We start from the raw sequence: 26,456 nt of genomic DNA, 5'->3' as shown, positions 1-26,456 counted from the left end.
ACTGCAGTTGAATTTTTTTGCTGATTTTTTTTGTAAAAGTAATCTCTATGCAAATTTGGAAGACGGAAAGTTCCCAATGATTCATTGGTTAAAGTCGTCGAATAGCTATCGATAAACAAAACAATTCTGACGAGAATAATGATTAAGTTATGTGTTATTAATACCAAATTTTTCCAGAAGTTAGTGTCTAAGTTTTGTCGATGAGTTATTTCCAGAGTAAGAGGTACCTCAGTATACTACGCTCCATCTAATATATCTATCAGGTCACGATTTAGCCCTCAAGTACTCAAATCTAGACCACGTAATTTTCGCTTGAGCGGATATTGCCGTAAATGTAAGTTGATATACCGTTTCAATGTTTAGTTTTTGAGATAAACAAGTAACAGATGTGTTTACTGTCTGAGAAAACGATGACCAGAAAAAGCTTTATTTTAAATTTAAAATATAAAAAAATATATATTTTAAAACATAAAAAATGATTTTATTATTTAATTATTATTCCGTCGAACTAACCGTATTTTGTAAGTAATAACATTAGAATTTATAACGCTCGTGTACCTCATCGTTAAATATGAATCAATGCTAAATAAGATGGTTTTCCTTTGGAAGTTCCACCACGAGGTAGCAAGTAGCCGAGTGACAGTACACCGAACGAGGGCATAGTCTACTATCGCACAAAACACATTCATCGCATCCTCGTGTTATGTCGCACTCCTCGCTCCATTACCGCTTTTAAACTATACATAGCTCGAAATACTCGCAAATACCAGTAATGGACAGCCGACGATACAACGAGGTAGCTATACAGTTGTTTCAGCGCCTCAGGGTAGGTTAAGGGTGCATTGTAGTATTCGCGTCATAAAACGAGACTGGACGTTAGTTGTCGATGAAAATCCAACCTTAATTGTCGCTAATAAGAAACAAGATCGGTCAAATGTGGTACATATAGGACGTTTGTTAGCAAGGGTGACAGAGTAGGGGTGTTTGCAGGCGGACCGAGGGGACGGAAGGGTGCGTCGCGCAGGCGTGCTCCAGTCGCCCGCGCGACCCCGCCGCCGCCGGCCGCGCGCCATGGACGAGACACGAGTTCGCGACCGCGCGCCTCTCACGGTGATAGTTGCACCAAGCAACGCATCGCCACCCAGATTATCACCGGCAGATTTACTCCCGGACGGCGACGCAGCGTTCCACCCGCTGTCCGCAGTCAACGGCCGCCTGACACCCCCAGGACTTGAGCCAGCGTCGTACGCCACACTAACACCGTTGCTACCGTTACCTCCGATCAGCACAGTTTCAGACAAATTCGCTTATCATGCGGGAGGCACGTTCACTGTTATTCAACAGCAGCAGTCTTACGCTTCTCTCTCGCCTGCGCCGTATAACGAGCCATTGTCCCCACAATCGGCGTACAGCAGACGGAGTACGTCCCCGAATTCGTTTGAAAGGCGGTCCCCCACTCCCCCGTTGCCGAGCCCGGGCTTAGACCTAAATGCGGCTCTCCTCGCGAGAGAGGAACAGGCCCAACAACAGGCACAGAATGACACGGAGGAAATTAACACAAAGGAATTAGCTCAAAGGATAAGCGGGGAGTTGAAGAGGTACTCGATTCCTCAGGCGATATTCGCGCAGAGGGTCCTCTGTCGGTCGCAGGGGACGCTCAGCGATCTTTTGCGGAACCCAAAGCCGTGGTCGAAGCTCAAGTCAGGCCGGGAGACGTTCAGGCGGATGTGGAAATGGCTCCAAGAGCCCGAATTTCAAAGAATGTCCGCGTTGAGGCTAGCAGGTATGTTGTGCATGAATGGCATTTTTGTATTTATTTATTGATAGAAAGTAGGTTAATAGTGTATGGTAAGTAAATTTAAATGATTAATGTGCGGTTTCAGTTTTCATTGTCTATGATATTAATCTTTGCTGGAACCTTTTATTATCAGAGTAAGAATAATTTAATTGGGTAAATTGTTTACAAAAATGTTATGTTAGTTTGTCTTAATTTGGATTATTTTTCTGTGTAAATATAGGTTAAATGCAAAAAGACTACATAAAAAATAAAAACTAAAAACTTATTTTTTTATTGACTTGATTCTTTATTAACACTTGATTTATTTAAATTAATAGAAAATATCCTTTGTTTAAAACCAAAGTATTTCAAGTGTAGTATAAAGTATTTTAAGTATTTCATATAAATAACTGACTTGTGAATACGAAAAAAACAAACAAGTCATAACGTTTAAAATAATTATTTGTAAAAGAATAGATCGAAAGAGCCGACATGTTTTGCTATAATCGTATGAAATTGCCCAGGTAACGAAGCACTTTAAGATTAAAAATTTAAATAAAATCGATACTCGGCAAGTTTACAAACATCGCGAACGTCAGCTGTACGCATCGATTCGTCGACAATCGATGTCAGCCGCGGCGCGCGGTCAATACGGCGTGGTACGTCACTACGATAGAGAAACCGGGACGTTAAGAGCGTCACACATAAGCGATTTTGTCTTGATTGACTTATTATTTCGTGCAATATATTACCTAATTTTATATGAGAGCGAGAGCGTTATGAAAAGTGTGATCGAGCGAGGCGAATGGAAGTTGAGAGGGATAGACATAAGTTAGATGGAGCTAAAAAAGTTTTACTTCAGTCGCGTGGTCTAAATAACACTCGTTTTTTTTTTAAAGAGTAACTAAGGAGTTTCTTGCTGATTCTTCTCTGCAGAATCTGCATTCCGAATCGGTGGCAGGTTCACTGTCTTAACGATAATTATAGTTTAATTTGTAAAATTATGCTTCGAAGGTGCTTTTGAAGCCTATTTGAATAAAGTTAATTTTGATTAAGATTTTATTAGACAGTAGAGCACTAAAATTGTTCCTTAAAAAGCCCGCTCAGCTTAGCTGCTGGCATGGGTTTAAGCCAAACCCGCTAACAAAATTCAAATTTTGTCCTTATTCTGCAGATTTTTTTGTTGACAAGGGTCGAAATTTCACATCGAAAAATAGATATAAAACTATAATAATGAAGATTTTTTTTTTGTAATTAGCTACTAGGTTCTATTTGTGCAAAATCCTAAAACAGAAAGCTATAGAACTAAACTTTCACATAATTATGCCGATTCTACTTGAACATATTTAGCAAATATATGTCAAATTGAGTATCCAATATTATTGACATTAAATATTTATAGTAATTGTTTGTTTGCCTTTAATGTTTGACAGAATTTAATCAAAAGGGCCGACTCGCCAAGTGTGTGGCTCGCCTTAGAGGATAGGGGTGTAGCTCGTTTAGCGATTAGAGTTGTGCTTAATGATAAACGGTAATGCACAAAGGGGTAGCGCATTGTTACTACCGATGGTTGAAAACTTTTTTGCAAGGTTTTTTTTTTGACTTATGTCTCTGTATTTAAATATGTATGGGAGATCCTTTTAAATTTTATTTCGTTTATTTTTTCAATTAGCTTTTTTTTATACAACTAGGTCGGCAAATAAGCGTACGGGTTACCACGTGGTAAACGATTGTCAAAGTTTATAGACACTGCAATACCAGAAGCATCTAACCATAGGAAAACAATACTGTTTGAAAGCAGTGTGCAGTATTTAGCTATTATCTTCTGTTAAGTCGACTTCCCCAGTAATATATATTCTGCCGAAATATTCTGCTCCAGATTTTGAGCAGAATATTTCTTGTTACTTCAGCAAAATTTCGCTTCGTTCGTACAGTGTGAAATACTAATATCTACCGATATTGGTATTTGTATATTGATCTGGTTGTCTATCTTTGTGGGTCATTTCGCTATGCCTCAAATAGCACGGAAATCGGTCCCGGTTGTTATCACAGACATCTGATGACGATCATTAGGTACTCATGATAGCGAACTAATTCACGGGATAGTAGCGTGGTAATCACGTAAAAACAATGTTTTTTGAGGCCTTCACGTGTATCTTTTATATGTTTATGTATGTGCTGACTAGAAATAAATACTGCTGACCAAGAGAAAGATAAAGAAGTTTAATGGTACGCATTAAACTCAAAGAACCTTAAAACAGTCATATACAACTGCATCTGATAAAAATGTTTAAAAAATGTTTGATTGTCAATGTTTAAAAGAAGTTTGCGATAGAAAATAAATGTGGAATTTTTATTCACCGAATATTCTGTTTTGTCGACCTCTAACATGAACTTCCACTGCCACTGCTCCATAAATACCGGTACCATCGTGGATCAGATAAAGCACTTAAAATTTAAATAAATAATTAATAAATTTTGAAAAAGATGATGATAATTTTTTACTATAAATTTTAGTCACTTAATCTATACAAATAAATAAAATTGGAGTGTCGATTTGTAATATTAAAATAATCGCTTTTAACTAAATGCATATAAATGTATAACCAATTTTGACGGGACCATCACTGGCAGAACAGAACAATAACTTTGTTGTTAAATTCTACGCGAATGAAGTCGCGGGCACAGCTAACCCGTCGAATTAATTTTGTAATGAAATTATGCCGATAAACGGTCAAATTTTAAAGTTAGATAGGTTAGGGTTATTTTTTTTAATTCGACGGGTCTTAATCTAAAGACTTACCAAAATGACCCTAAAGTACGTAAAATTACAAACAGAAGCTAATATTCGTGAATGCATAAGTGCGTGTCTTAGAACTCCATTTCTTTAATCATCGTTATCACAAAATGGTCACAGTAATCAAGAACACCGGAATGCTTTTAACATTTCCGCCCATAATTTTGAAGTAGGTTGTAACATTCGCTTAATGATTAGACATAGCTTAGATGGTTGTTTCTGTATAATCTTTAAAAAAAAAAATAGAAAAATATTCAACAATCATTTATGATTTGAATATTTTTTTTCCATATAACAAAATTTCTTTTGCTTCCGTGCCTTTTCCCTTTATTTGGGGTTGGGCTTCCTCGTATTCTGGTGCCAAGTCAGACGATATTGGGTTGTCCCTACATCTAAGTTTGCTTGTGCAAGATCTTTGGCAAACTGTTGTCCACCACGTGGAATTTTGTCTTCCTTTACCTGTTTTTTTTTGTGTCCGGGATAGCAGGGCAATTTTTACGCCGTCGCACTTGATTGCACTAAATTTGATAACTTTCTTTTCTCCATGTTTTCATGGGATTATTTTCTTTTTTTTTGGGATTCTAGGCTACAACATACAATTCTAAAATGTTTTGAATTTTTTGTTGATATTCAAAGGCGATTGAAATATGATTTATTAAAATTAGTTAATTAATAAAACTTAGGTAAATGAATATATTTAACATACACTTACGGTTATCTGTTCGTAAAGAAAGCCAACATTATGCATGTGTATAGGTAACATCTGACAGACGTACATTTTTTTTGTAGTAAGCTTACCCATATAAATAGATAGAGGGTACACCTCAGCTCGGAGTAGGAATCGAATCCACAACCCCTGGAACAGAAGCAGAGCGCGAAGTGCGCCAACTCAATACGAATTTATTGTTCAAAGGATTGGTAATTTTTACAAAGCCATACTACATTTTCTTTGAATAATTTTCGAGTACTTTTTGTCACTTTTGCGATAAGGCGCTAGATAAGTAGAGCTTTTTGTGTTACTATGAAATGTTTTTTTTTTATTACTGTCGGAAAAACCTAGCGTTATGTCACGATAGATAAGATCGTCTCTTTTTTGTTAGGAAATTGTAATAGTCGAAAGGGTTACTGGGTTGGCTTTGAAGTTCGGGGTGTGGTAGTCAGATTGGATCAGGTTTTTTCATCATCATTACAGCCTATACAGTCCACTGCAGGACATAGGCCTCCACAAGTTTACGTCAAAAATAACGTGAACTCATGTGTTTTGCCCATAGTCACCACGCTGGGCAGGCGGGTTGGTGACCGCAGTACTGGCTTTGTCGCACCAAAGACGCTGCTGCCCGTCTTCGGCCTGTGTATTTCAAAGCCAGCAGTTGGATGGTTATCCCGCCATCGGTCGGCTTCTTAATTTCCAAGATGGTTATGGAACCTTGTTATCCCTTAGTCGCCTCTTACGACATCCACGGGAAGAGAGGGGGTGGCTAAATTCTTTAGTGCCGTAGCCACACAGCACATTTTCATAAAAAGAATAAAAATGAATGTTGCAAAACCTTTAGAGACAAAGTATTTGTATAAATAAGCACAGCAGGAAATGATTCGCTTAAAATCTAGAGTAATCCGAATGAGAATTCGCTCTTGCAAAAAATAATACTACCATCAAGTAGTGCTATGTTCCCATAGTTAGTAAGGTTGAGGCCCAGACGGCCTGTTCCAGATTTTGAGCAGGATATAATACTGCAGTGCCCTACCTTGAACTCTTTCCCCATGTAGGAGAAGGATCAGAGCTTAATCCACCACGTTGCTCCAATGCGGGTTGGCGGATATATTCCCTACTATGAGTAACGATCGCTATCAGGTGTACATGATAACAACCGGGACCGACGGCTTAACGTGCTCTCGGAGGCACGGTGGGGAGACCCACAAGGAAAGCACAAACACCCAGACCACGGCAAACACCTGTATGGCCAATACAAATGTTTGTCATGTGCGGGGATCGAACCCGCAACCGCCAGCGCAACAGGTAGGATCCATAGCTGTAACCGTGGCGCCATCGCGGCGTCCTCCGCGCGGTGCCCTACCCCAATCAAAAGAAATAGGAGAAAAAACATCCATCTACTAACATATAAAGCTACTGTGTTTGTTTGTTAATTTGAGCGTTTTCGTTCGTATTTGATTGAATTACATTTGTAACTTTATAAAAAAATCGATTTATACTATGAACAGCATGATACGAGAAGATGTAAAAAAGATGTCACAAAACTTATTTTTTTTTGTAATATTATGCATCACTCGTTATTTATAGCTAGTCTCATAAATTTTCACTGTTAGCATTGTGGAGGGCAGTTGAAACATGTAAAGAAGCGCTTCAATTACTTTTACTACAAAATGGTTACTCTAGCTAAGTTTCCTATGATTGAGACAGACAAAAGCCACTTTTTTCTACGTTTTTTTTAAATTAAGTATTTTTGAAGTAAAACTTCTTTACGTATGCTTGAATTAGGGACTAAGCTGGTGAAGCGTGACGAGAGCGTTACGAAAAGTGTGATCGGGCAAGGCGGACAAGAGAGAGAGGTGCGAGCACACATTTTCTTTCCCTCTTTCACTCATAGCCAGTAAAGTTTCATGTATCTAAGACAATGTGCGGGCTTATTGTGGAGGTCTATTCCTAGATAATCTTAACTTCAGTTGTATGGTCTAAAGCACACTGGTTTTTTTATTACCAAGGCTCAAAAGTGTATTGTCCGAAAGTATCATAGGCTATAACACCATGCTGTGAATCCTAGTACCGGGACAGTCATCAATGATAACAGCATCAACTGTGACTAACATTAAGTTACATATTTATCCATACTTAATAGTATCCTATGATCATTTGCATGAAAAGCGATTAGGCGTAACGCGTAAATTGACAGCTGCGTCTATTGTTCTCAAATTTAGGAGTCCTTTATGTGATGGCAAACAACAATGCATCAAAATGGAAAAAAATGGGGTGGTGACGTAGGGTTTATGAGACATTGTATGATATAAATTTAATGTTGCGTGATTGTCGGGGAACAAGATATTATGGGGTCTTATTATTTTATACATTTCTGGTAAGAAGGACGGGGTTAAATATATTTTAAGTATATTTGGAAAACACACAGTGTAATCAAACAAAATTCACATCAGCCTTTCGCAGTCCACTACTGGACATAGGTCTCCACAAGTTCACGCCAAAAATGGCGTGAACTCGTGTGTTTTGCCCATAGTCACCACGCTGGACAGGCGGGTTGGTGACCGCAGAGCTGGCTTTGTCGCACCGAAGACGCTGCTGCCCATTTTCGGCCTGTGTATTTCAAAGCCAGCAGTTGGATGGTTATCCCGCCATCGGTCGGCTTTTTAAGTTCCCAAGGTGGTAGTGGAACTGTGTTATCTCTTAGTCGCCTCTTACGACACCCACGGGAAGAGAGGGGGTGGCTAAATTCTTAATGCCGTAACCACAACAAAAATAATTGATATATAAAAAACAAGAATAACCCAGTAAATTTTGCACTATATTATACTCCTACTCCTATAGCCCTACTACATTCTCGTATACCTACATATGTGTGTATCCTACCTATATATGTTAAGAAATATTAATAATGTTTTTCGCAATAGTAAGAATAAAAAAAATTTTAAAACACTGAATCGTCATTTTTAAAGTTAAACCAGCGATGTATGGTAACTTATTTTTAACTTAGATTTTTTTTCTCTTTTGCACTAAATTCACACAATTTTGTTACGAAATGTAGGTAGATATTTAATTACATTTTTTATTTCAATATTCTAAGAAGTTTGGGACGTGGGTGTTAAATGAATTGTATTGAATTGAAAAGGCATCTCCAGCATGAAATACAAAATCTATTGAAAATACAAAATAAACCATCTCGATTCACTAATTATCATTTTTCTATAAAAAAAGTTTATCAAAAGTAATTGTTGAATACATACAGATTCTTCCACCTTTTTTTTATTTTCTTCATTGTTTTTTGGAAGTAAATATAATTACTTATATAATGTTATTTTCGGTTGGAAATGGGAATGCAGGGTTTAGTTGGAAGAATGAAAATAGATGGTAATGTTGTCTAATTGAAATCCCGCTCAAAATCTGTAGCAGCCCGACGGGGAGAGTACCTCGACCTAACAGAAGGTCACAGCTAAATAATACTGCTTTCAGGCAGGATTGATGGCAGGGTTGGCAACGCGATTGCGACGCTTTTACTGTTGCATGTTTCTATAAGCTACGGTAATCGCATAGGTGCCATCAGGTGAGCCTCAGTAAGCATGTTTGCGGACCTAATTGTATAAAAAAAAATGTTATCACTATAATACTGAAGTCTTCTGCAATATAAATTGTCTGTCGGCATTTTACCTTGTTAGTGACAATATTGTAGGTTGTTGGTGAGGCTTGCAATCGGGCCTCACACTAGTTAAGTAGTTTATTATTATTTTTGTGAATTAAAAAAACTACTGATGTATTAGAGAAACAATTGTATTTTTGTTATGTCCGCCCTAAATGTTCCTATTTCGTTGACTTTGTTTCAAGCATTTTATACAATAACTAGCTGACCCCGCAAACGTTGTTTTGCCATATATTTTATTAACCTTCTCAATTCCCCCTTCTCCCCTTATAACTTAGGGGAATGAAAAATAGATGTTGGTCGATTCTCAGACCTACCCGATATGCACACAAAATTTCATGAGAATCGGTCAAGCCGTTTCGGAGGAGTTTAACTACAAATACCGCGAAACGAGAATTTTATATATTAGATTAATGAATGATTACGGAAATATTTCATTAAATATAAATCTATGTACAGAAACTATATTTTTGAAGTAAAACTTCTTCAGAATCGTTGCGATTTAAAACTCGATGAAACGAAATTCGTCACGATAAAAAACCAACACACACACATGTATTGAAGAGTTAGAATACATTCCACAGTATTTTATATACTCGGTGAAAAAAATATCTCGCGGGCTCCTTTTCAGCAGTTTCATTCAGTTGATTGAACACACAATTTTATTTTATTAATCTAGATTAAAACTATCCTGTTATAAAGCTAGAAAGTCTTAGACTTTTCTAAGGTGAAGGACTGAAGAATAGTAAGGGGTTACCCCTAAATTTTCTTCAATATAAATTTGTGTTTTCATAAAATTTATTTCGAAATGTTTGTTCGTTTTATTTTTTAACTCATTTTGGTCATTAAGGAAAATACGAAAAATTTTTTTTTTTTTTATGTCATTAGGTCGGCAAACAAGCGTACGGCTCACCTGGTGGTAAGCGATTACCGTAGCTTATAGACACCTGCAACACCAAAAGCATCGCAAGTGCGTTGCCGACCCAATCCCCAATCCCCCCAGGAGCTCTGGTCACCTTACTCACCAACAGGAACACAATACTACTTGAAAACAGTATTATTTAGCTGTGATCTTTTGTAAGGTCGAGGTACTACCCCAGTCGGACTGCTCCATATTTTGAGCAGGAAATTCCTGCTGTGCCCTACCTCAGTTGAATGGTTTATGAAATGAAAGCCTTTTGAAAAACATTAGCACTTCGTTGATATTGGAACCCAGATTTTCCTATTAAGATCTGGCGTCTATTAACAAGACCATTTCGGCTCTTTTATATAATACCCATTTTATATAATTACCATTTTTCATAAAAAAAATTAATTATAAATTGAATGAATGTGCATTTTTTTTCCGTGAAAAGTAATTTATTTTTGGGTATACAATTGTAAGAACTTTTTTAAGACGGTATTATAGAAAAATGTTTTATTTAATATATTGGAAGGATGTAATACAAAATTCTACCATCCACGTTTTCCGGGCACGCACAGAAAGATTAAAACAGCATTAAAAACGTTAGATGAGGGCAAAGCTAGCACATGGCGCCCTCTCCCCCTCCGTGACGTCACGTCCCCCGCGCCGCTTCGCCCGCTCTATCGATCGAGCGACCCCCTCGCAGACTGTTCTAGTGTTATTTAGGTATAGCCATATCTTATGTTTTTTTTTTATTATTATTCTTGGTTTTTATGTGATTTTATAATTGCTTTCCAGTTTCCAGAGGGGTTAATTAATGACTATTATTTTTATGGAAAATGTCCTTGTGTACAGTAAATTTTTTGAGAAATTCTGTTAACCCAGTTTTTTAAGGCCATGTTTTATAAGAATATTCCTTGTGTTAGCAGATATAACCACTTATAACCAGTTAATAACCGGCTTAAACTGCTTTCATGTTGACAATTATTATTATTGTTATTATTATTGGTGTAATACATTGAAGCAATTGATTAAGGTATTATTTTCCAGATGCGCCCAACCAGCAAACGATAAAAGGCGACAATGTAAACAACATGCAGCCGCAGGTCTATCCCAGAGAATATCAGGCCCCCCCGTCTGGGCATCAGGGCTCCATGTACGCCCCCGGGCCCCCGCCCTGGGAAACACCGGCTTACGAACCCGCCGGGGACGTTTCGTGCTTGTGAGTCCCAGGATTACATCAAAACCCCCAGAAAATCCTACTAATTTGATCCCGTATCGATTGATTTCGACGAATTCGATCGATATTCCTTTTTTTCTAATTTATTTGGATAGATATTTTTATTGCTATGATATCCAAGAATTTGAGCGTATTCGATTGTAAGTTCAGTTTTGTTTAGAGTAATTACTTTCCCTCCTTTTCCACATCCTTGGCTGCGTAGCAGTGGACTTGGTTTCTAATAGGTTACAAAGTCTGAATAGCTTGTTGCAAAGGTAATATTCGTATATACGTATGTATCTTTTTAAACATTATTTATTATAGCATTATACATGTTCCACGACGCTTTGTGACAAGCCTTAGAGGAAGCGATGTCTTAATGGATCAATATTTATTTTTTCTATGATTTTTTTAAATGATAAAAATGTGTAAATATTATAGAGATTTGCTGATTCTAGATGTTTTATTTTCGAATAGGCAGTATCCTTTCCCGAGCTTTATTTTGTAATTATAATTTTTGTATGTGTATCTTAATATATGAAAAAGGTAACGATACTGTCTATATCATCAGGAGTTATCTGTTTTAGTATTAAAAATATTAGCTTTAGGTAAGTGTATTTTTTTAGCTTAAAGAAGCCAAGATGTATGTTAGACTGCTAACGCTGCCCCCCCTCCTTTTTTGTTTACCCCCCGCGCCCGGGCTGCAATAGTTTTATTTAAACATATGATTTTTAGGTGCCTGCGTGGTTTCAGATCCTTTGTTGTTGTTTACATTGTCGCCAGGTATGCAATAATCATTTTTACAATTTTTTTGAGCAGTTCGGAAAAGTCAGTGTATATCACGCTGTTCCGAAATGTCTTATTTGTTATAATGTGATATTTCAAAGGATTTTTGATTTTAGGAAAATTAAGATTTTCAGTTCAGAATAGATAGATTAATAGATTTCCTTAGATTTATTTTGGAGTATTCTTTTGCACTAAACTTACGTTCCTTAATACTACTGTATTTCGTATTTGTTGTATGTTTGTCAGGTTTGTGCGAAAGAATTCTTCAGAATTAGTAAATGTTTAGCAGCATGTGTGTTGTTAATAGAATGCAAGGGCTTTAGATTTCAAGACAAATATAATATTATTAATGATGAGATGGTTTCTTTTGTTACAGCGGCCCAGATCCCGCAGAGAGGCAGTAAGTATCAAGTTTTATAAAATAAAATAAATAAATAAATATTTAAAACATACACACACGGTCATCTATTCCTAAAGTAAGCAACTTAATGCTTGTGTTATAGGCAACAGCCGACTAGTATAGCTAAATATTTTTTTTGACATATAAATAATACATATATAAATAAATATACATTACACCCAGACTCGGGGTGGGAATCGAACTCATAACCCCCAGAGCAGAAAGCAGGGTCACTACAAACTTCGCCAACGGGCTAGTCAAACTATATAACTTTATTATCAAATGCAACTTCATAGAAATTTTGTGACATAAATATAATTGTGGTCCCAAGTTTTAACCTTAACAAATGACTTGTAGGCTTAATACAATAAAGCAAAATCAACACTCTAGTACAATAAAAATCAATCTAGAGATGGTACGAGTACGTAGTTATCAAGAGTACTGAACTATTATTTTAATAATGACATTAAAACAACAACAAAACTTAATATTTGAAAAAAAAAAAACAAAAGCATTACGTAAAACACGAGTTACATAAAGTTCGTCAAAGTATATCGATCGACATTTATTTTTATTTCCATTAATATGATATTTTGTAAGCTACTAGTTGATAGATTACCCATGGGTCTGTAAGCGTATAGAGCCATCTATCGGTTCGAATTGTAAAGCTATTCAGAAACTTTCAATAACGCGTACCAAAACTTTTAAGAAATGGAACGGCTCTACTATTAACTAATATTAAAATAGTTGTGTTTGTAAAGATGATCTTCAAAAGCACAATATAATCCACCAATGAGATTGACCAAAGAATTTGTTTATCTTGACTTAACTGATTTTGTAATGAGAGGTAGCTGTCACTGCTCTATGTAGGCCTAGAAATCCTGATATCGAGATTATAATATAAATTTTTCTTTAATTAAAGGTTGCAAACGCAAGGAGGATTTGGGTTCGGATACTCTGCCTTCCCCGAAGAAGCCGCGTTTGGTTTTCACAGATCTCCAGCGGCGTACTCTGCAAGCTATTTTTAAGGTAAATTCTGAATACTTTTTAAATTATCTACTTAGTTATTGATTGAAAGAAGTTCTAGATATGAGCGCTGGTGAATATTATGCGGGAAAATTGTCTCTTGATGGTTGTAATTAAATACTAAGAAAAATATTACAAATAATTTGAAGATCGACATATCTTAAATGAAGCGGGCACAGGATAAAATGTTCTATTATAAATCTGAAGCTGTCTGAATGGGGAAATACGTCAATCTTACAGAAGATCACTGTTATAAAATTTTGTAGTAGTGTTGTATTTATGTGGTGATTAAGATAGCTAGAGCTATCAGGGAGAGTTAGACATAGGGTAACAACAACGCTCTTGTGATGCTCCTGGTATTGGAGGCAAACATAGTTTACGTTAAAAAAAATGTTGGTTTTCCTTATAAAGATACACAAATAATATAATTGTCTTTGCTGGCAAATGAAAAAAAACCGACTTCAATTACATCGCCAAGTAATACAACGTAGGTAGACAAAAAATAGTCAAGTAAATACGCATTATCAAAGATGACTCCAGAAGCTGTTATTAGACCTCGATGAAATTTAAATGTGCACCATGTAACCACATGATAAACATCGGCCTTCAATTAAATTAAAAATCACCAAAATCGGTACACCCAGTAAAAAGTTATGTGGATTTTCGAAGGTTTCCTTCGATTTTCTTGTTTGTGGAGTGAATTCGCAAAAGTTACTTTGTATATAATATGTTATGAGAAATGAATTTAATGTTTTTATATTTAGTAACGTTACATTGTTTTGTTTTTAGTATTAATGTTCAAGTCAGCTAATTCTTTTTTAATTGTAGTTTAATTTTTTTTCTTTTTGTTTTTTGTCTCCTTTACTATGTCTAATGGATTGGGTTATGCCTGTAATATTAGATGTAAGAAAATAAAATAAATAAATTTCTTTGGGATCCCATCATCAGATCCTGGTTTCCTTATTATGGTACCACACTTAGGATATCTCCTTTGCAACAAAAATGAAAAAAGAATTATCAAAATCATCAATCATAAACGACGAAGTTATCCCTGAACATATATACATACCTGTATAGGATATATGTAGTTTATGCTGTAGCTAATTTGTTTTTATTGTAATTCAACCTCTTTTTCTTCTATTTTAGGACATAAGTATATATAAGTTGCCTTATCGTTATTGAATTCAGATATCGGTCAGAATTTTGTTGCGGTGGAGCGTTTGTATCTGTTTTCACAATCACGATCCTTATATAAGTAATGTCACGTAAACACGAGATATCAAATTCATATTCTGCTTTATGATTACTGACCAGTCTTATTCTTTTAGGATTTTTGGAATTTCCCAAAATGGTTTATCAAATTATCTTCTAAAGAATTTCTGGAAGTCTCTAGGGCCCAAATTAGGTGGTCACTTTCGATTTAGATCGTAATGGTCTAGAAAACAAGATAAGTTTGTTATTTTTTATTAGTGTTATCGTTAACGATACCAAAAAACAATATTTTTATGGAATTACCGAAGTGTGATAAATCGATACACGTCAGCAGACAAATTAGTCTAATTAAAGTTGTTGTAACGCATATACACATGTGTGTGTGACCTGTGAAGGTGACATATCTTTTTGAAGTAAAACTTCTTTACGCGCGCTTGACTTGGGGAGTAAGGTGGTGAATGCGTGACGAGAGCGTTACGAAAAGTGTGTTCGGGTGAGGCGAACGGAGCAAGAGAGTGAGGTGCGAGCACATATTTTCTTACTCTCTTTCTCTCATAGCTAATTACATTTCGTATATCTAAGACGCAGTGCAGGGAATTTGCTAAAGAAGTTTTACTTCAGTCATGTGGTCTAAAGCACGCTCGTTTTTTAATACTAAGTATATAAAATCTATGAAAAATATTTAGAAAAAGATAGTAATTAGATAAATTACTGTCTTTTTCTACTACTGTACTGTGTGGCTACGGTGTACTGTGTGGTTACGGTGTACTGTGTGGCTACGGTGTACTGTGTGGCTACGGTACTAAAGAATATAGCCACCCCCTCTCTTCCCGTGGGTGTCGTAAGAGGCGACTAAGGGATAACACAGTTCCGCTACCACCTTGGAACTTAAAAAGCCGACCGACGGCGGGATAACCATCCAACTGCTGGCTTTAAAATACACAGGCCGAAGACGGGCAGCAGCGTCTTTATTTTTGACGTAAACTTGTGGAGGCCTATGTCCAGCAGTGGACTGTATAGGCTGTAATGATGAGTAATTAGACAAAAATAAACATCCTTTTTTTCATTTATTATTTACTAGACACAAGTAGTGCTGAAAATTAGAAACATTTTTATAAACACCAAGTATTGAACAAATGACTTCACTAAACGTTAGTCATAAAAAGTAGTATACTATGTAAGTAGGTACTCTTAGTATTATACTAACATACACATATTATACTAACGTGAACACAGAATGTAAACTTTGAATGTTGGGTTATAGGGTATTCTTAAGTCAAAATGTTACTCGTAAAAACTATTAGTATTATACTAAAATAACTTAACTTAAAAAACAGGGGTAGGGTCATCTTAAGCTGACTCATGTACTTGATCTTATATGCTTATTGGAAGAGATTGAAAATGAGAAAAAAGTCGTTGATAACATTAGTACAGTAAGCAAATTATTACATGAATGCCAAATTAAATTTCAGGAAACGAAGAGGCCGTCAAAAGAAATGCAAGTAACAATAGCGAGGCAACTCGGTTTAGAACCGACCACGGTCGGTAACTTCTTCATGAACGCGCGGAGAAGATCGATGGACAAGTGGAAAGACGATGACGCTCCTTCAACGGAATTAGATCAACAGTGTGAGGCTCAAGACCTAGACCACGTGCCTAGTCTAGACTCTGCTGAGTCGGAAGAAGATCACGATGACCACGATGACCACCTTTTGTGACGCCCCATACCCCAACAGCATTTGCTAGTGCTATGAGACGAGACTAGAGTTGTCACGGACTTCGAATGTTCAGCTGATTTGTTCTGAGGTAGGAATTTGGTTGATTACAACTATATTCGTCAAAATATAAAGATTAAAAGAAATAAGTTCAGTTACACGATGATAATCGAAAGTTACTTTTCTCTAGTCATTTTGCTCATATCGTGGTCACTTGTGGTCATTTATGTAACTCACTGTCGCAATTCATGATCATTCGAACGTTCGTAAGACAACTTCTAGTCAAAGTGTAAAGAAAGGGACTCTAGTGTGACGGCGTCGGTACAGACAAACTGATCTCTCAATTTAATGTTTCTAGTCAAACATAGCTGTTTAGTTGTTTCAGTATTAGACTATGTATTTACTTTGTTTTATTTATTTATAGTGGCGATCGTTTGAATGCATAAAATGTTTTAACATCTCTATTATAATCGTTTAATTTTACTCATAAATGAAAAATGTCTTATTAATGTATTTAGATGAACTGCAAGGCAATCCTGTGTTATGGTAATTGTTTTAATCCCGCTCAAGACGAATGTTTGTATGTACATAATTGTGCGATGTATTTTTGAAATTTCGACTTCGATCCAAGCTAAGTTGGAGCCATTGAATGTGAAATGTTTATTTTAATGTTAGATGTAAAATTTTAGTAAATGTCAGTATATTACAACCATATCAGTTTAAATGTATTCAAACGATTTACTTTGCTGTCATAGGTAATAGAAAACGCAATAATCACGGTCGTATTGTGTAAAAATATATCCGACCTAAAAGCGATTTAGTAAAAATATCCGATCAAATCGGATTACGAAACAAATTAATTATAAATGTTTCATTTTAATTCGTGAAATGTTAAAATTTACAAAAATTGATACCAAAACGTGTATACCCATTAAAATTAAGGTTAGTTCATAAAGTCACTAAACGTTTGCGATGTTAAATGTTACGTGCGACCTTTGTTTAAAACACATCGTTCATAAGACGATTTAAGCTTTAGTACGGCATCAATTTTTGTATGTTGTGACAGTTTTAGAATAATAATTTCCCTCTAGTCAAGAGATCTCTATAACATTCCAATATCGTGGAGGTAGTGTGAACAAAGGTGGAAGCGAATTCGTGCGTGATATTACTTAATGTTACATGATTAGATATAATAATTAGTTATATAAGGACAGCTTCACGTATATAAATTAAGTAAAAAAAATGAAAAAAATCTAGTCCGAGTTGTGCAAACGTAGATTAATGAAGAATATCAGTGGAAGCTTAATGTACCCATATTAGGCCGTGATCGTTTTTTGCTCCCATCGTGGTCACTTGTGTGATCACGATTTTTTTAGAAATGAGCGTTTTTGTACTTAGAACATCTGATTTTGTTTTCGTATTCTAAGTTTAGTGTAATATGATTTCATTTATTTCTTCATTATTATATTTGTATCGCGTCAACAATCCCACGCATACGTTTAGATCTTTTATAAAATAATGAACTTTTTATGTACCTTATATATACCAAAGGAAACTGAAAGTGCAATCTAGTTAAATCTTAAGGTAATTGCTTGATACTTACGATTGGAAAATGGTATTTAATATATATTTATATACTGTGTACATAAGCGTGTTTACATTAGTAGAGTAAGTGGAAAAAAAATACAAAATTAAATAAAAAATAATAATATTGTAACAATTGTATTGAAAAATATAAGTAAAACAAAAATGTTAGCTTTCGAGCTATGTATTCGTTCGCAGTTCTACCAACATACTAAAATGGGAATCTCAGCCTTCCTTTCTATTCTCCTGTCATTTTCTGACCAGTATTTGTATATTGAATATATTTCTAAAACTCTGATATTTTAACATATCTAAAATTGATAAATTCCATCCATTTTTAAATATATACTGAAATAGAGTAAATAAATCACACAAGTCTCATATCGGATTTTTGGGAGACTGTGATTTCTGACGAGTCACTAGCTTTTACCCGCGGCTTCGCTCGCATTGATTTTTCTCAATAAAAATTATCCTGTTACTTCTGATACCTCCAAAAATATGTACAAAGTTTCATGATGATCGGTTAAATAATTTTTGCGCGAAAGCATAACAAACATTCATTCTCATTTATAATATTAGTAGGGATTATATAACGTTTGAGGCATTATATTCTGCCAATGTTTTGTACCAGAAAAAAAGTCGTTATATAATTTTAAAGCTACTTTCGGTTGGGTTTTAACCATCACCATTTACTCTACAAATGTAAGCGTTTCAATAATGATTCGATAGATGGCGTTCGTGTTAGAAATGTGTAAACAATATTTTTTTAAAAATTATTAACTCATATCAACGTTCCGATATTACCAAAGAAATTTGACTTTAAAAAAGACACTTTTATCGTGATTTGTTCTTATATTTTTTGTTTTTGTGATTTTCGTACAAAAACTTCAAATTCAATTTTTTTTTTGTAATAGTAAATTCTGTGTTAAATTATAATAGTTAAAAAACACTTGGAAAAGTAATGAAATTAATTACTAAAAATATGAATGCATACGTTTTAAAATTACTTTTAAATGTTTATTTTGTGAATGTGTAATTCAAAAATTAATTAACAATTGATATAAATCAAAAGGTTATTCTCAAAAGAAGTCAAATTACAAAATTAAACAAAATTTGACAGATTCTTTTACGGCGGATTGAAACCGTTAAATGCTTTCAGAGCACTGTAACATAAATTCCTAAAAATAAGCAAAATATACAATTAAAAATGAATTTAGTTTCAACTACTAGTATTGATTAGCCCCTGAAATGTCTGATTTAATATATTAATGACTGCAAATATTTTTATGGCTATCCGACATATGTTATTTATACAAAAATAATAATAGTGTAACAAGATTTCCGCTAAAAATAACCCTCGATTTATAACTAATTAATTGACAAATGATTTACAACAGAATATCTGAACAAAGTTGATTTAAAACTCATTCTCATTCAGTCATTCATTCGTCGGGATAATTGTCGAAATTTCTAAATATTCATAAATCATCTATACCCGATGAATCATTCTGACGCAAATAATGAATCACTCTGACGTTTACAATTGTTAACATTTATCGTAATATAGAAAATTAATGATTCAAGCTGACATTATAATGACGAAATAGACACGCTATGGCATAGCAATATTGATATTCTAAAACAATTGATATCTATCAAAGTATGGAGCAGCTCGACTGGGTTGTACCCTACCTTACAGCAGATCATAGCTAATTAATACTGTTATCAAGCAGTGTTGTGTTCCTGTTGGCGAGTAAAGTGACCAGAGTTCATGGGGGGGGGGGGGGATTGGGATGGAGTCGGCAACTTTAGAAGCTACGGTAATCGCTTACCATCAGGTGAGCCGTACGCTTGTTTGCCGACCTAGTTGTATATAAAAAAAACATTCTGCGTCAATGCAAAATCATCTCTACACTGATTTCAATAACCTCTTCTTCTTGTCTTGTCATAACAATAATTGTTTCCAAATCGTTTTTGATTTTTATTAGTTAGCACATTGACATATGGATCTACAATTTATCTCTTATTCCTGACTAGTTGTTGAAATTCAACTGAATCTTACGGAATACCGTAAACGCAATAAAAGAGTGATAATTGAAAACGACCGTTGGTGTATATATTCGACAATTAGCCCGCGTTTGATTGACTCGTTTCAAAGTATCAAGAATAGTAACACGAATCTTGTGCGAATTGTTATTTCAAAACATTTCCAATAAAACCTTATGATGTGACTTTTAATGTGTATGTGTAAATTGTGTCAGAAAAACGAGTGTGCTTTAGACCACACGACTGAAGTAAAACTTCTTTAATTGTCCCAACAGTAATATACGAAACGTAACAATCCATCTTTCTATCTTCACTAACTTACATTTTTGAATATTATATCAAAAATTGACCACTCCAGCGGGGTTCGAACCCACGTCTCTGACTGACCGTGTCGGTGCTCTAGCCGATTAAACTATGGAACGATGTACCCGTTAGATCGAAATTTTTGATATGATGATTTTTATATTCGGTTTAAGCGAACCGTGGCGCCGTCTATAGTGAGTACATCGTTCCATAGCTTAATTGGCTAGAGCGCCGACACGGTCAGTCGGAGACGCGGGTTCGAACCCCGCTGGAGCGGTCAATTTTTGATATGATATTCATAAATGTTTAGGATTCCTAATGTGTGGGTAACACAAAAATAAAATCGTAGATATTATATCTCCCTCTCAACTTCCGTTCGCCTCGATCGATCATACTTTTCGTTTCGTTATATATATCATACGTTCGTAACGTAAAAAAGTTTTACTTCAACAATATATTGACTACAACAATCTTTAATCAAGATCTCGTTTTAATAATCGACTGTAATACATTTTAATGGTAAAAGTTTTTATATTTAGAAAGTTTCTGTTTATTCTGATTTTTTTGAAAATTTCCGCACAAAGTATCAATATGACTGTATTGTATAACTTATGTATGAAAAATTATTTCATGTACACTTATTTATGCGAGAGCTACCGTCATTTTAAGACTTCCGATATTTCGGCGAGTAACTGACGGGAGTTTTATAATGAAAATCGTGGTAAGTCCCGTTAGAATTAATGTTGTACGTATTGACTGTGAACGTTTTAAATATTATATTACTTCATGTGTCTACAATTTGTAAAATAGAACTGGTATATAATAAAATGTATATTTTTAGAACACGCGTAAACGATACTTAATTTGATTTTATTGTATTAAAGGCCCGTTTCGTTACGTTGCTGCTGAAGTTATCTGAAATATAACGGTATCTAACAAATAGGTAATTATATTTATTTTTATTCTATTCACAACCTATGAATACTAAATTTGTAAAATATTTGAGGTAAAACAGGCCTGAGCTCTGTTACCTTCAGCTTAAAAAAACCTATCAGCAGCTTATTGGTCAGATAAACTTTATCAGCCGCTAAATACGTTATAATAAGTGTATTTGTAAAAACAATATCGCTTATAAAAACTAGAAGCGATGTTTTATTTATTTATTTCAAAAATCAATAAATAGGTATTTTTAATCACTGCACGGGAGCGCTTCGATGTGTAAAATGTATAAATATTGAATTCTATTAATAGAATCGTAAAGTTTGAATTCCTCTGGCGATTCGATATTTAGTTATTGTTATACATTGTAGTTTGAACTTTATGTGTACGTGATAATGTTTAATATTTGTTGTCTATGATGTGTAATACATACCATTAAAATAGGAAATCAAATATTTTTGTGCGTGTATAGCGCGCTTTCTCTCTGTACATAGTACCTACGTGAATGAATGTAAGATTAAATGTACATTTTATAAAGTGCTAAATTTTTTTTTTTTATCCTTGTGCGTTTCTATGGACGTAGGCCAACTCTGTCCGCTCAAAGTCTGGAGCAGCGTGACCGGAGAAGTACCTCGACCTTACAGAAAATCACAGCGAAGTAATACTAGTCTCAAGAAGTGTTGTGTTCTTGTGGTGAGTAAGGTTAGCTAATGTTAAGCATCCAAATTATAATTTTATAATAAATAACGAGAGGCTTATTGTCAATGATACTAAAGTTTTCTTAGGGATACATTTGGACTCAAAACTTCAGTGGAATTCCCATTTGTCATCCTTGAATGGTAGACTCAGCTCCGCGGCATTCGCAGTTAGAAAAGTGCGACAACTGACCGACGTTGCAACTGCACGCTTAATATATTTTAGCTATTTCCATAGTGTTATGTCTTACGGCCTGTTACTGTGGGGTAATGCTGCAGATATTGAGACTATATTTATCTTGCAAAAAAGGGCTATTCGCGGCATTTACGATCTTGGAGCTCGAGTCTCCCTACGGGGTGTTTTCCAAAAGGTGGACATACACTACCGTCCAAAAGTTTGGAAGCAACAAGATAAAATCAAATAAAATAAAAGTAAGCCATCTTAAATTTTTTTTATTGATACAGAATTAAAAAAATAGACAAAACACACTTCTACAACAATGAAATTAAATAAGTAATATAAAAATTAAATTAAATTTTAGCTTCATCGAAGTGTCCACCCCTCTCTTTAATTACCTTCTCGCATATTCTAGGCATCCTACTAATTAATTTCATAAAATACTGTTCATCTAACTTCTTCCATTCGCTCTGTAATAGTTGCCACAAATGTTCTGAGCTCGTAGGAGATTGATTTTTCACCCTTCTATCTAGTTCATCCCAAACAAGTTCAATGGGAGAAAGGTCAGGTGATTGAGACGGCCACTGCATGATTTTCACATCTTTTTTCTTCCTTAAAAAGTTCTGGCACAGTTTGGACGAATGTTTCGGGTCGTTATCTTGCTGAAAAACGAACCCAGGACCAATAAGATTCAGTCCACCGGGTATGGCGAAATCCTTAAGAATTTTCAAATAGCGTTCCTTGTTTAGTTTTTCGGTTATCCTCACAAGACTTCCGGGTTTATTGTTGCCGAAACACCCCCAAACCATGACATTACCACCACCATGTTTGATAGTAGGCACTGTACAAGCTTCTGAAGCTCTCTCTCCTTTAGATCGGCGCACAAAAACACGTCTATTGGACCCGAAAATCTGAAACTTCGATTCGTCACTCCAAAGAACTTTTTTCCATTGGTTTATTGTCCAGTTTTTATGTTCCTTTGCCCATTCTAGTCTGTTTTTCTTATGCCGAATTGTTAGTTTTGGTTTTTTAACTGCAACACAACCTCTTAGCCCCGCAGACAGTAGTCGTCTTTTAACTGTTGTTATTGACACGGGTGTTCCTCGCGTTTCATTCAGAGATGCGGTAATTTGTGGTGCAGTTAAGCGACGATTCCGTTTAGAAAGAACTCTGATGAAGTTATCCTCTTGACTTGTAGTGGATTTGGGCCTACCAGACCTTTTTCTATCTTCATTTTTGCCAGTTTCTTTTTTTCTAGCGAGGGTGTAGTGGACACCTTTACAAGAAATTCCGAGTTTTTTTGCGATTTGGCGTTCACTGTAGCCTTCCTCACGCAGAGTACAAATAGCGCTTCGCTGTTCAAGTGTGATTTGCTTGCGTTTTGCCATTTTCAATAAAAAAAAAAGACGGTCAAGGAAGTAGTCGAAATCTTTTGAATACAGACGATGTTAATATCACAACCTTCGCGTTCTAATGCTCAAGTGTGACTAAATAAGGTCCAAAAAAGATATAAACTACAAAATATTTTCAATAAAACCGCATCAATGCATGAAAGAAAGTCCCCGGCGGATGAAGTAATAAAACACGTGTTTCGTCAAAATCCAGGAATTTGTTAAAACTCAAGGAATATGCACTAGTAGTCCTTTTGTTTTGTGTTAAAAAATCACAAAAGGTCATAAAACTTTATTTTATTGCTATTATTTACCGCAGGGAGTCGGCAATCTTTTGTTTTGTTTGAAATCAGGTGTGCTTCCAAACTTTTGGACGGTAGTGTATTAACGATCGCGTCGCAGTATATTTATAACAATATTATGTATATCCGCCAGAATATTCATTGTTTTGAGATAAATAGTAATAATCGCATTGTAAACACGAGAAGGAATAACAAAATTGTAACTCCAAGTTTCGGACTGCGAAAAGTAAACGTTTCCTTTCTGGGTCACGGTATTCGCATGTATAATAAAATACCACAAACGATTTTGGAATTGTCTCAACATAAATTTAAAGTTTTTATTAAAAAAAAATTAATAGATAAAGCTTATTACTCGGTACAGGATTACATAGTTGATAAAGATGTGTGGACTTAGTGACGCTGCATTTCATGCAACATGTTTCTAATTTTGTACTAAAACACAGTTTATATTTATTTTCAAAAGAGTAACTGCGGAGTTTCTTGCCGATTCTTCTCTGCAGAATCTACATTCCGAATCGGTGGTAGCTTCACTTTTACAAAAATAATAATTTATTTTTAAAGTTTTGATTTGTAAAATGACGATTCGAAAGTGCTCTTAGAGCCTATTTGAATAAAGCTTGCTGCGGGAGGGTCAAGGGCTATGGTAACTGCTTACCACCAGGAGGGCCGTTCGCTTGTTTGCTGGTCTACATGTATTAAAAAATACACACAACCAGAAGAAATATGCACATAAAAAAATCCGTTCAAAAAAAAAAATAGTCGAATTGAGAACCTTCTCCTTTTTTGGAAGTCGGTTAAAAAGACGGTCTTATTGCTAAAGAGCAATACTATTTATTTGGTGAAGGATTACATGGATTCGCTATACTTTACCTGCTTGGTTTGTAATATATTCATTGTAATTATTGAACTATCCTTCGACTAAGTAAGTCGTCGACTAAGTCGAATTAAGCTACTATCCTTTACCTACGCGGAGAGAGTGGCCTATGCCCAGCAATAGAATCTTGCAAGCGTGTAGGCTGAATCGTGAATTAATGAACTAATATCAACAACTCTCACGCACGAAGTCTTCATCACGGAAGACTGAATAAAGAAAAGGGGTCTCAGATATTTTTCCTCAAAATCAATATAAATATATTACTTAAAAGTTCGTAAGTAAAAGAAGTCTATCTGAATGTTCTGCTTACTGTCAATACAAGCTTAATGGCTTGGTTAAGCAACGTCCATACTGGCAAAAATAAAACAGTACTGAAAGTAAGGTCGTTGCGTTTTAACACAAATTCATAACAAAAACGTATCAAAAATTTCGACCGGATTTTTAAGTATTCCATAAATCATTCCTTCAACGCAAACGGTCCACAATGAGAAACACGTACGTAAAAACGTTTTAGTTAAAAGGAATGGCGCCTGCAACGTGCATTGGCTTCAGACTTTGTTATCGTAAATCTGTTTGTACTAACTGAAATTCAAAAATAAAATCTCTGGATCGTTCTGTACTAACGGCTATTTTGTTTTTGATTCTTTTTTTATTTTGTAGATGAAAATTTCTGTACCAGTTAGTAGTAAAGAAGGCTTTTCTGTACATTTATTTTTAAATAAAAAATGGAGTGCATCAGTGGGCAGAATAGTACATCCCATAAATAGTACATGTTTGTTCAGATAAACAGTCGCAGGAATCGAAATCAGCTAGGAGGATAGTTTAGTACGATTGTATGACATTTGTTTGCGTCGCTCTTTTTGTTTCCTGTTTTAATTGTAATTTTAACAACGGCTTAAAAAAGGTGACAGTCATCTTAACATGGCGATAAGATCATGGGAATGATTTTAAAGTCGTCATCATCATCATCATCATCATCACTACAGCCTATTGCAGTCCACTGCTGGACAGAGGCATCCACAAGTTCGCGCCAAAAATGCGTGATCTCATGTGTGTTGCCCCACGACAAGTCACCACGCTGGGCAGGTAGGTTGGTGACCGCAGCTGTTAAAGTAAGGCAGTAGTTAAAGCCTTCGTTAAAATTTATTTGGAATAAACAAGTATAATCCACAACCAAAACAAAAATTATCAATACCAATTGAGGTAGGGAACAGCAGATAATATCTTGGTCAAAATTTGGAGCAGGATTCTGGTGGAGTACTTCAACTTTTAAAAATCACAATCATATATTGCAGCCTTCAAGCAGTTTTATATACCTCTGGTGAGTGTGGTCAGTTGACACCAGGGCTTTCTAAATTAATCTATTAATTTAGAAAAACAAAAGCAATAATACATTTTTTAACCGACTTCCAAAAAAAGGAGGAGGTTCTCAATTCGACTGTATTTTTTTTATAATGTATGTTACATCAGAACTTTTGACCGTGTGGACCGATTTCGACAAATTTTCTTTTGACCGAAAGGTGGTGTGTGTCAACTATTAAACTATTTTTGAGTTATATCTAATAATGCGTTTTTACTTGACGCTTTTTTCGTCGACCTACGTTGTATTATACCGCATAACTTTCTACAGGATATACCGATTTTGATAATTCTTTTTTTGTTGGATAGTAGATATCCCTAGTTTAGTACCATGATAGGGAAACCAGGATCTGATGATAGTATCCTAGAGAAATCGAGGGAAACTCTTGAAAATCCGCAATAACTTTTTATTGGGTGTACCGATTTTGAAAATTATTTTTTTGTTGGAAAGAAGATATTCCTTGTTTAGTACCATGATAAGGAAATTAGGATCTGATGATGGGATCCCAGAGAAATCGAGGGAAACTCTTGGAAATCCGAAATAACTTTTTATGTACCGATTTTAATAAT

At 35.2% G+C, this 26,456-nt stretch overlaps 1 protein-coding gene across 1 annotated transcript; it reads left to right on the top strand.

The window, feature by feature from the left end:
* Positions 1–1,011: 1,011 nt before the first annotated feature.
* LOC123666585 (hepatocyte nuclear factor 6) lies at positions 1,012–16,218 on the top strand. The gene is made up of 4 exons (XM_045600691.1): positions 1,012–1,783; positions 12,239–12,262; positions 13,185–13,291; positions 15,973–16,218. Exons 1-4 carry the CDS (start codon positions 1,072–1,074, stop codon positions 16,216–16,218), a joined length of 1,089 nt encoding a protein of 362 aa, XP_045456647.1. The 5' UTR covers positions 1,012–1,071.
* The last annotated feature ends 10,238 nt before the right edge of the window (positions 16,219–26,456 follow it).

The sequence above is a fragment of the Melitaea cinxia genome, chromosome 26, assembly GCF_905220565.1.
Source record: "Melitaea cinxia chromosome 26, ilMelCinx1.1, whole genome shotgun sequence".
In the NCBI taxonomy this organism is placed as follows: domain Eukaryota; kingdom Metazoa; phylum Arthropoda; class Insecta; order Lepidoptera; family Nymphalidae; genus Melitaea; species Melitaea cinxia.
The sequence above is the reverse complement of the archived record's forward strand: the minus strand, read 5'-3'. Positions and strand labels throughout refer to the sequence as shown.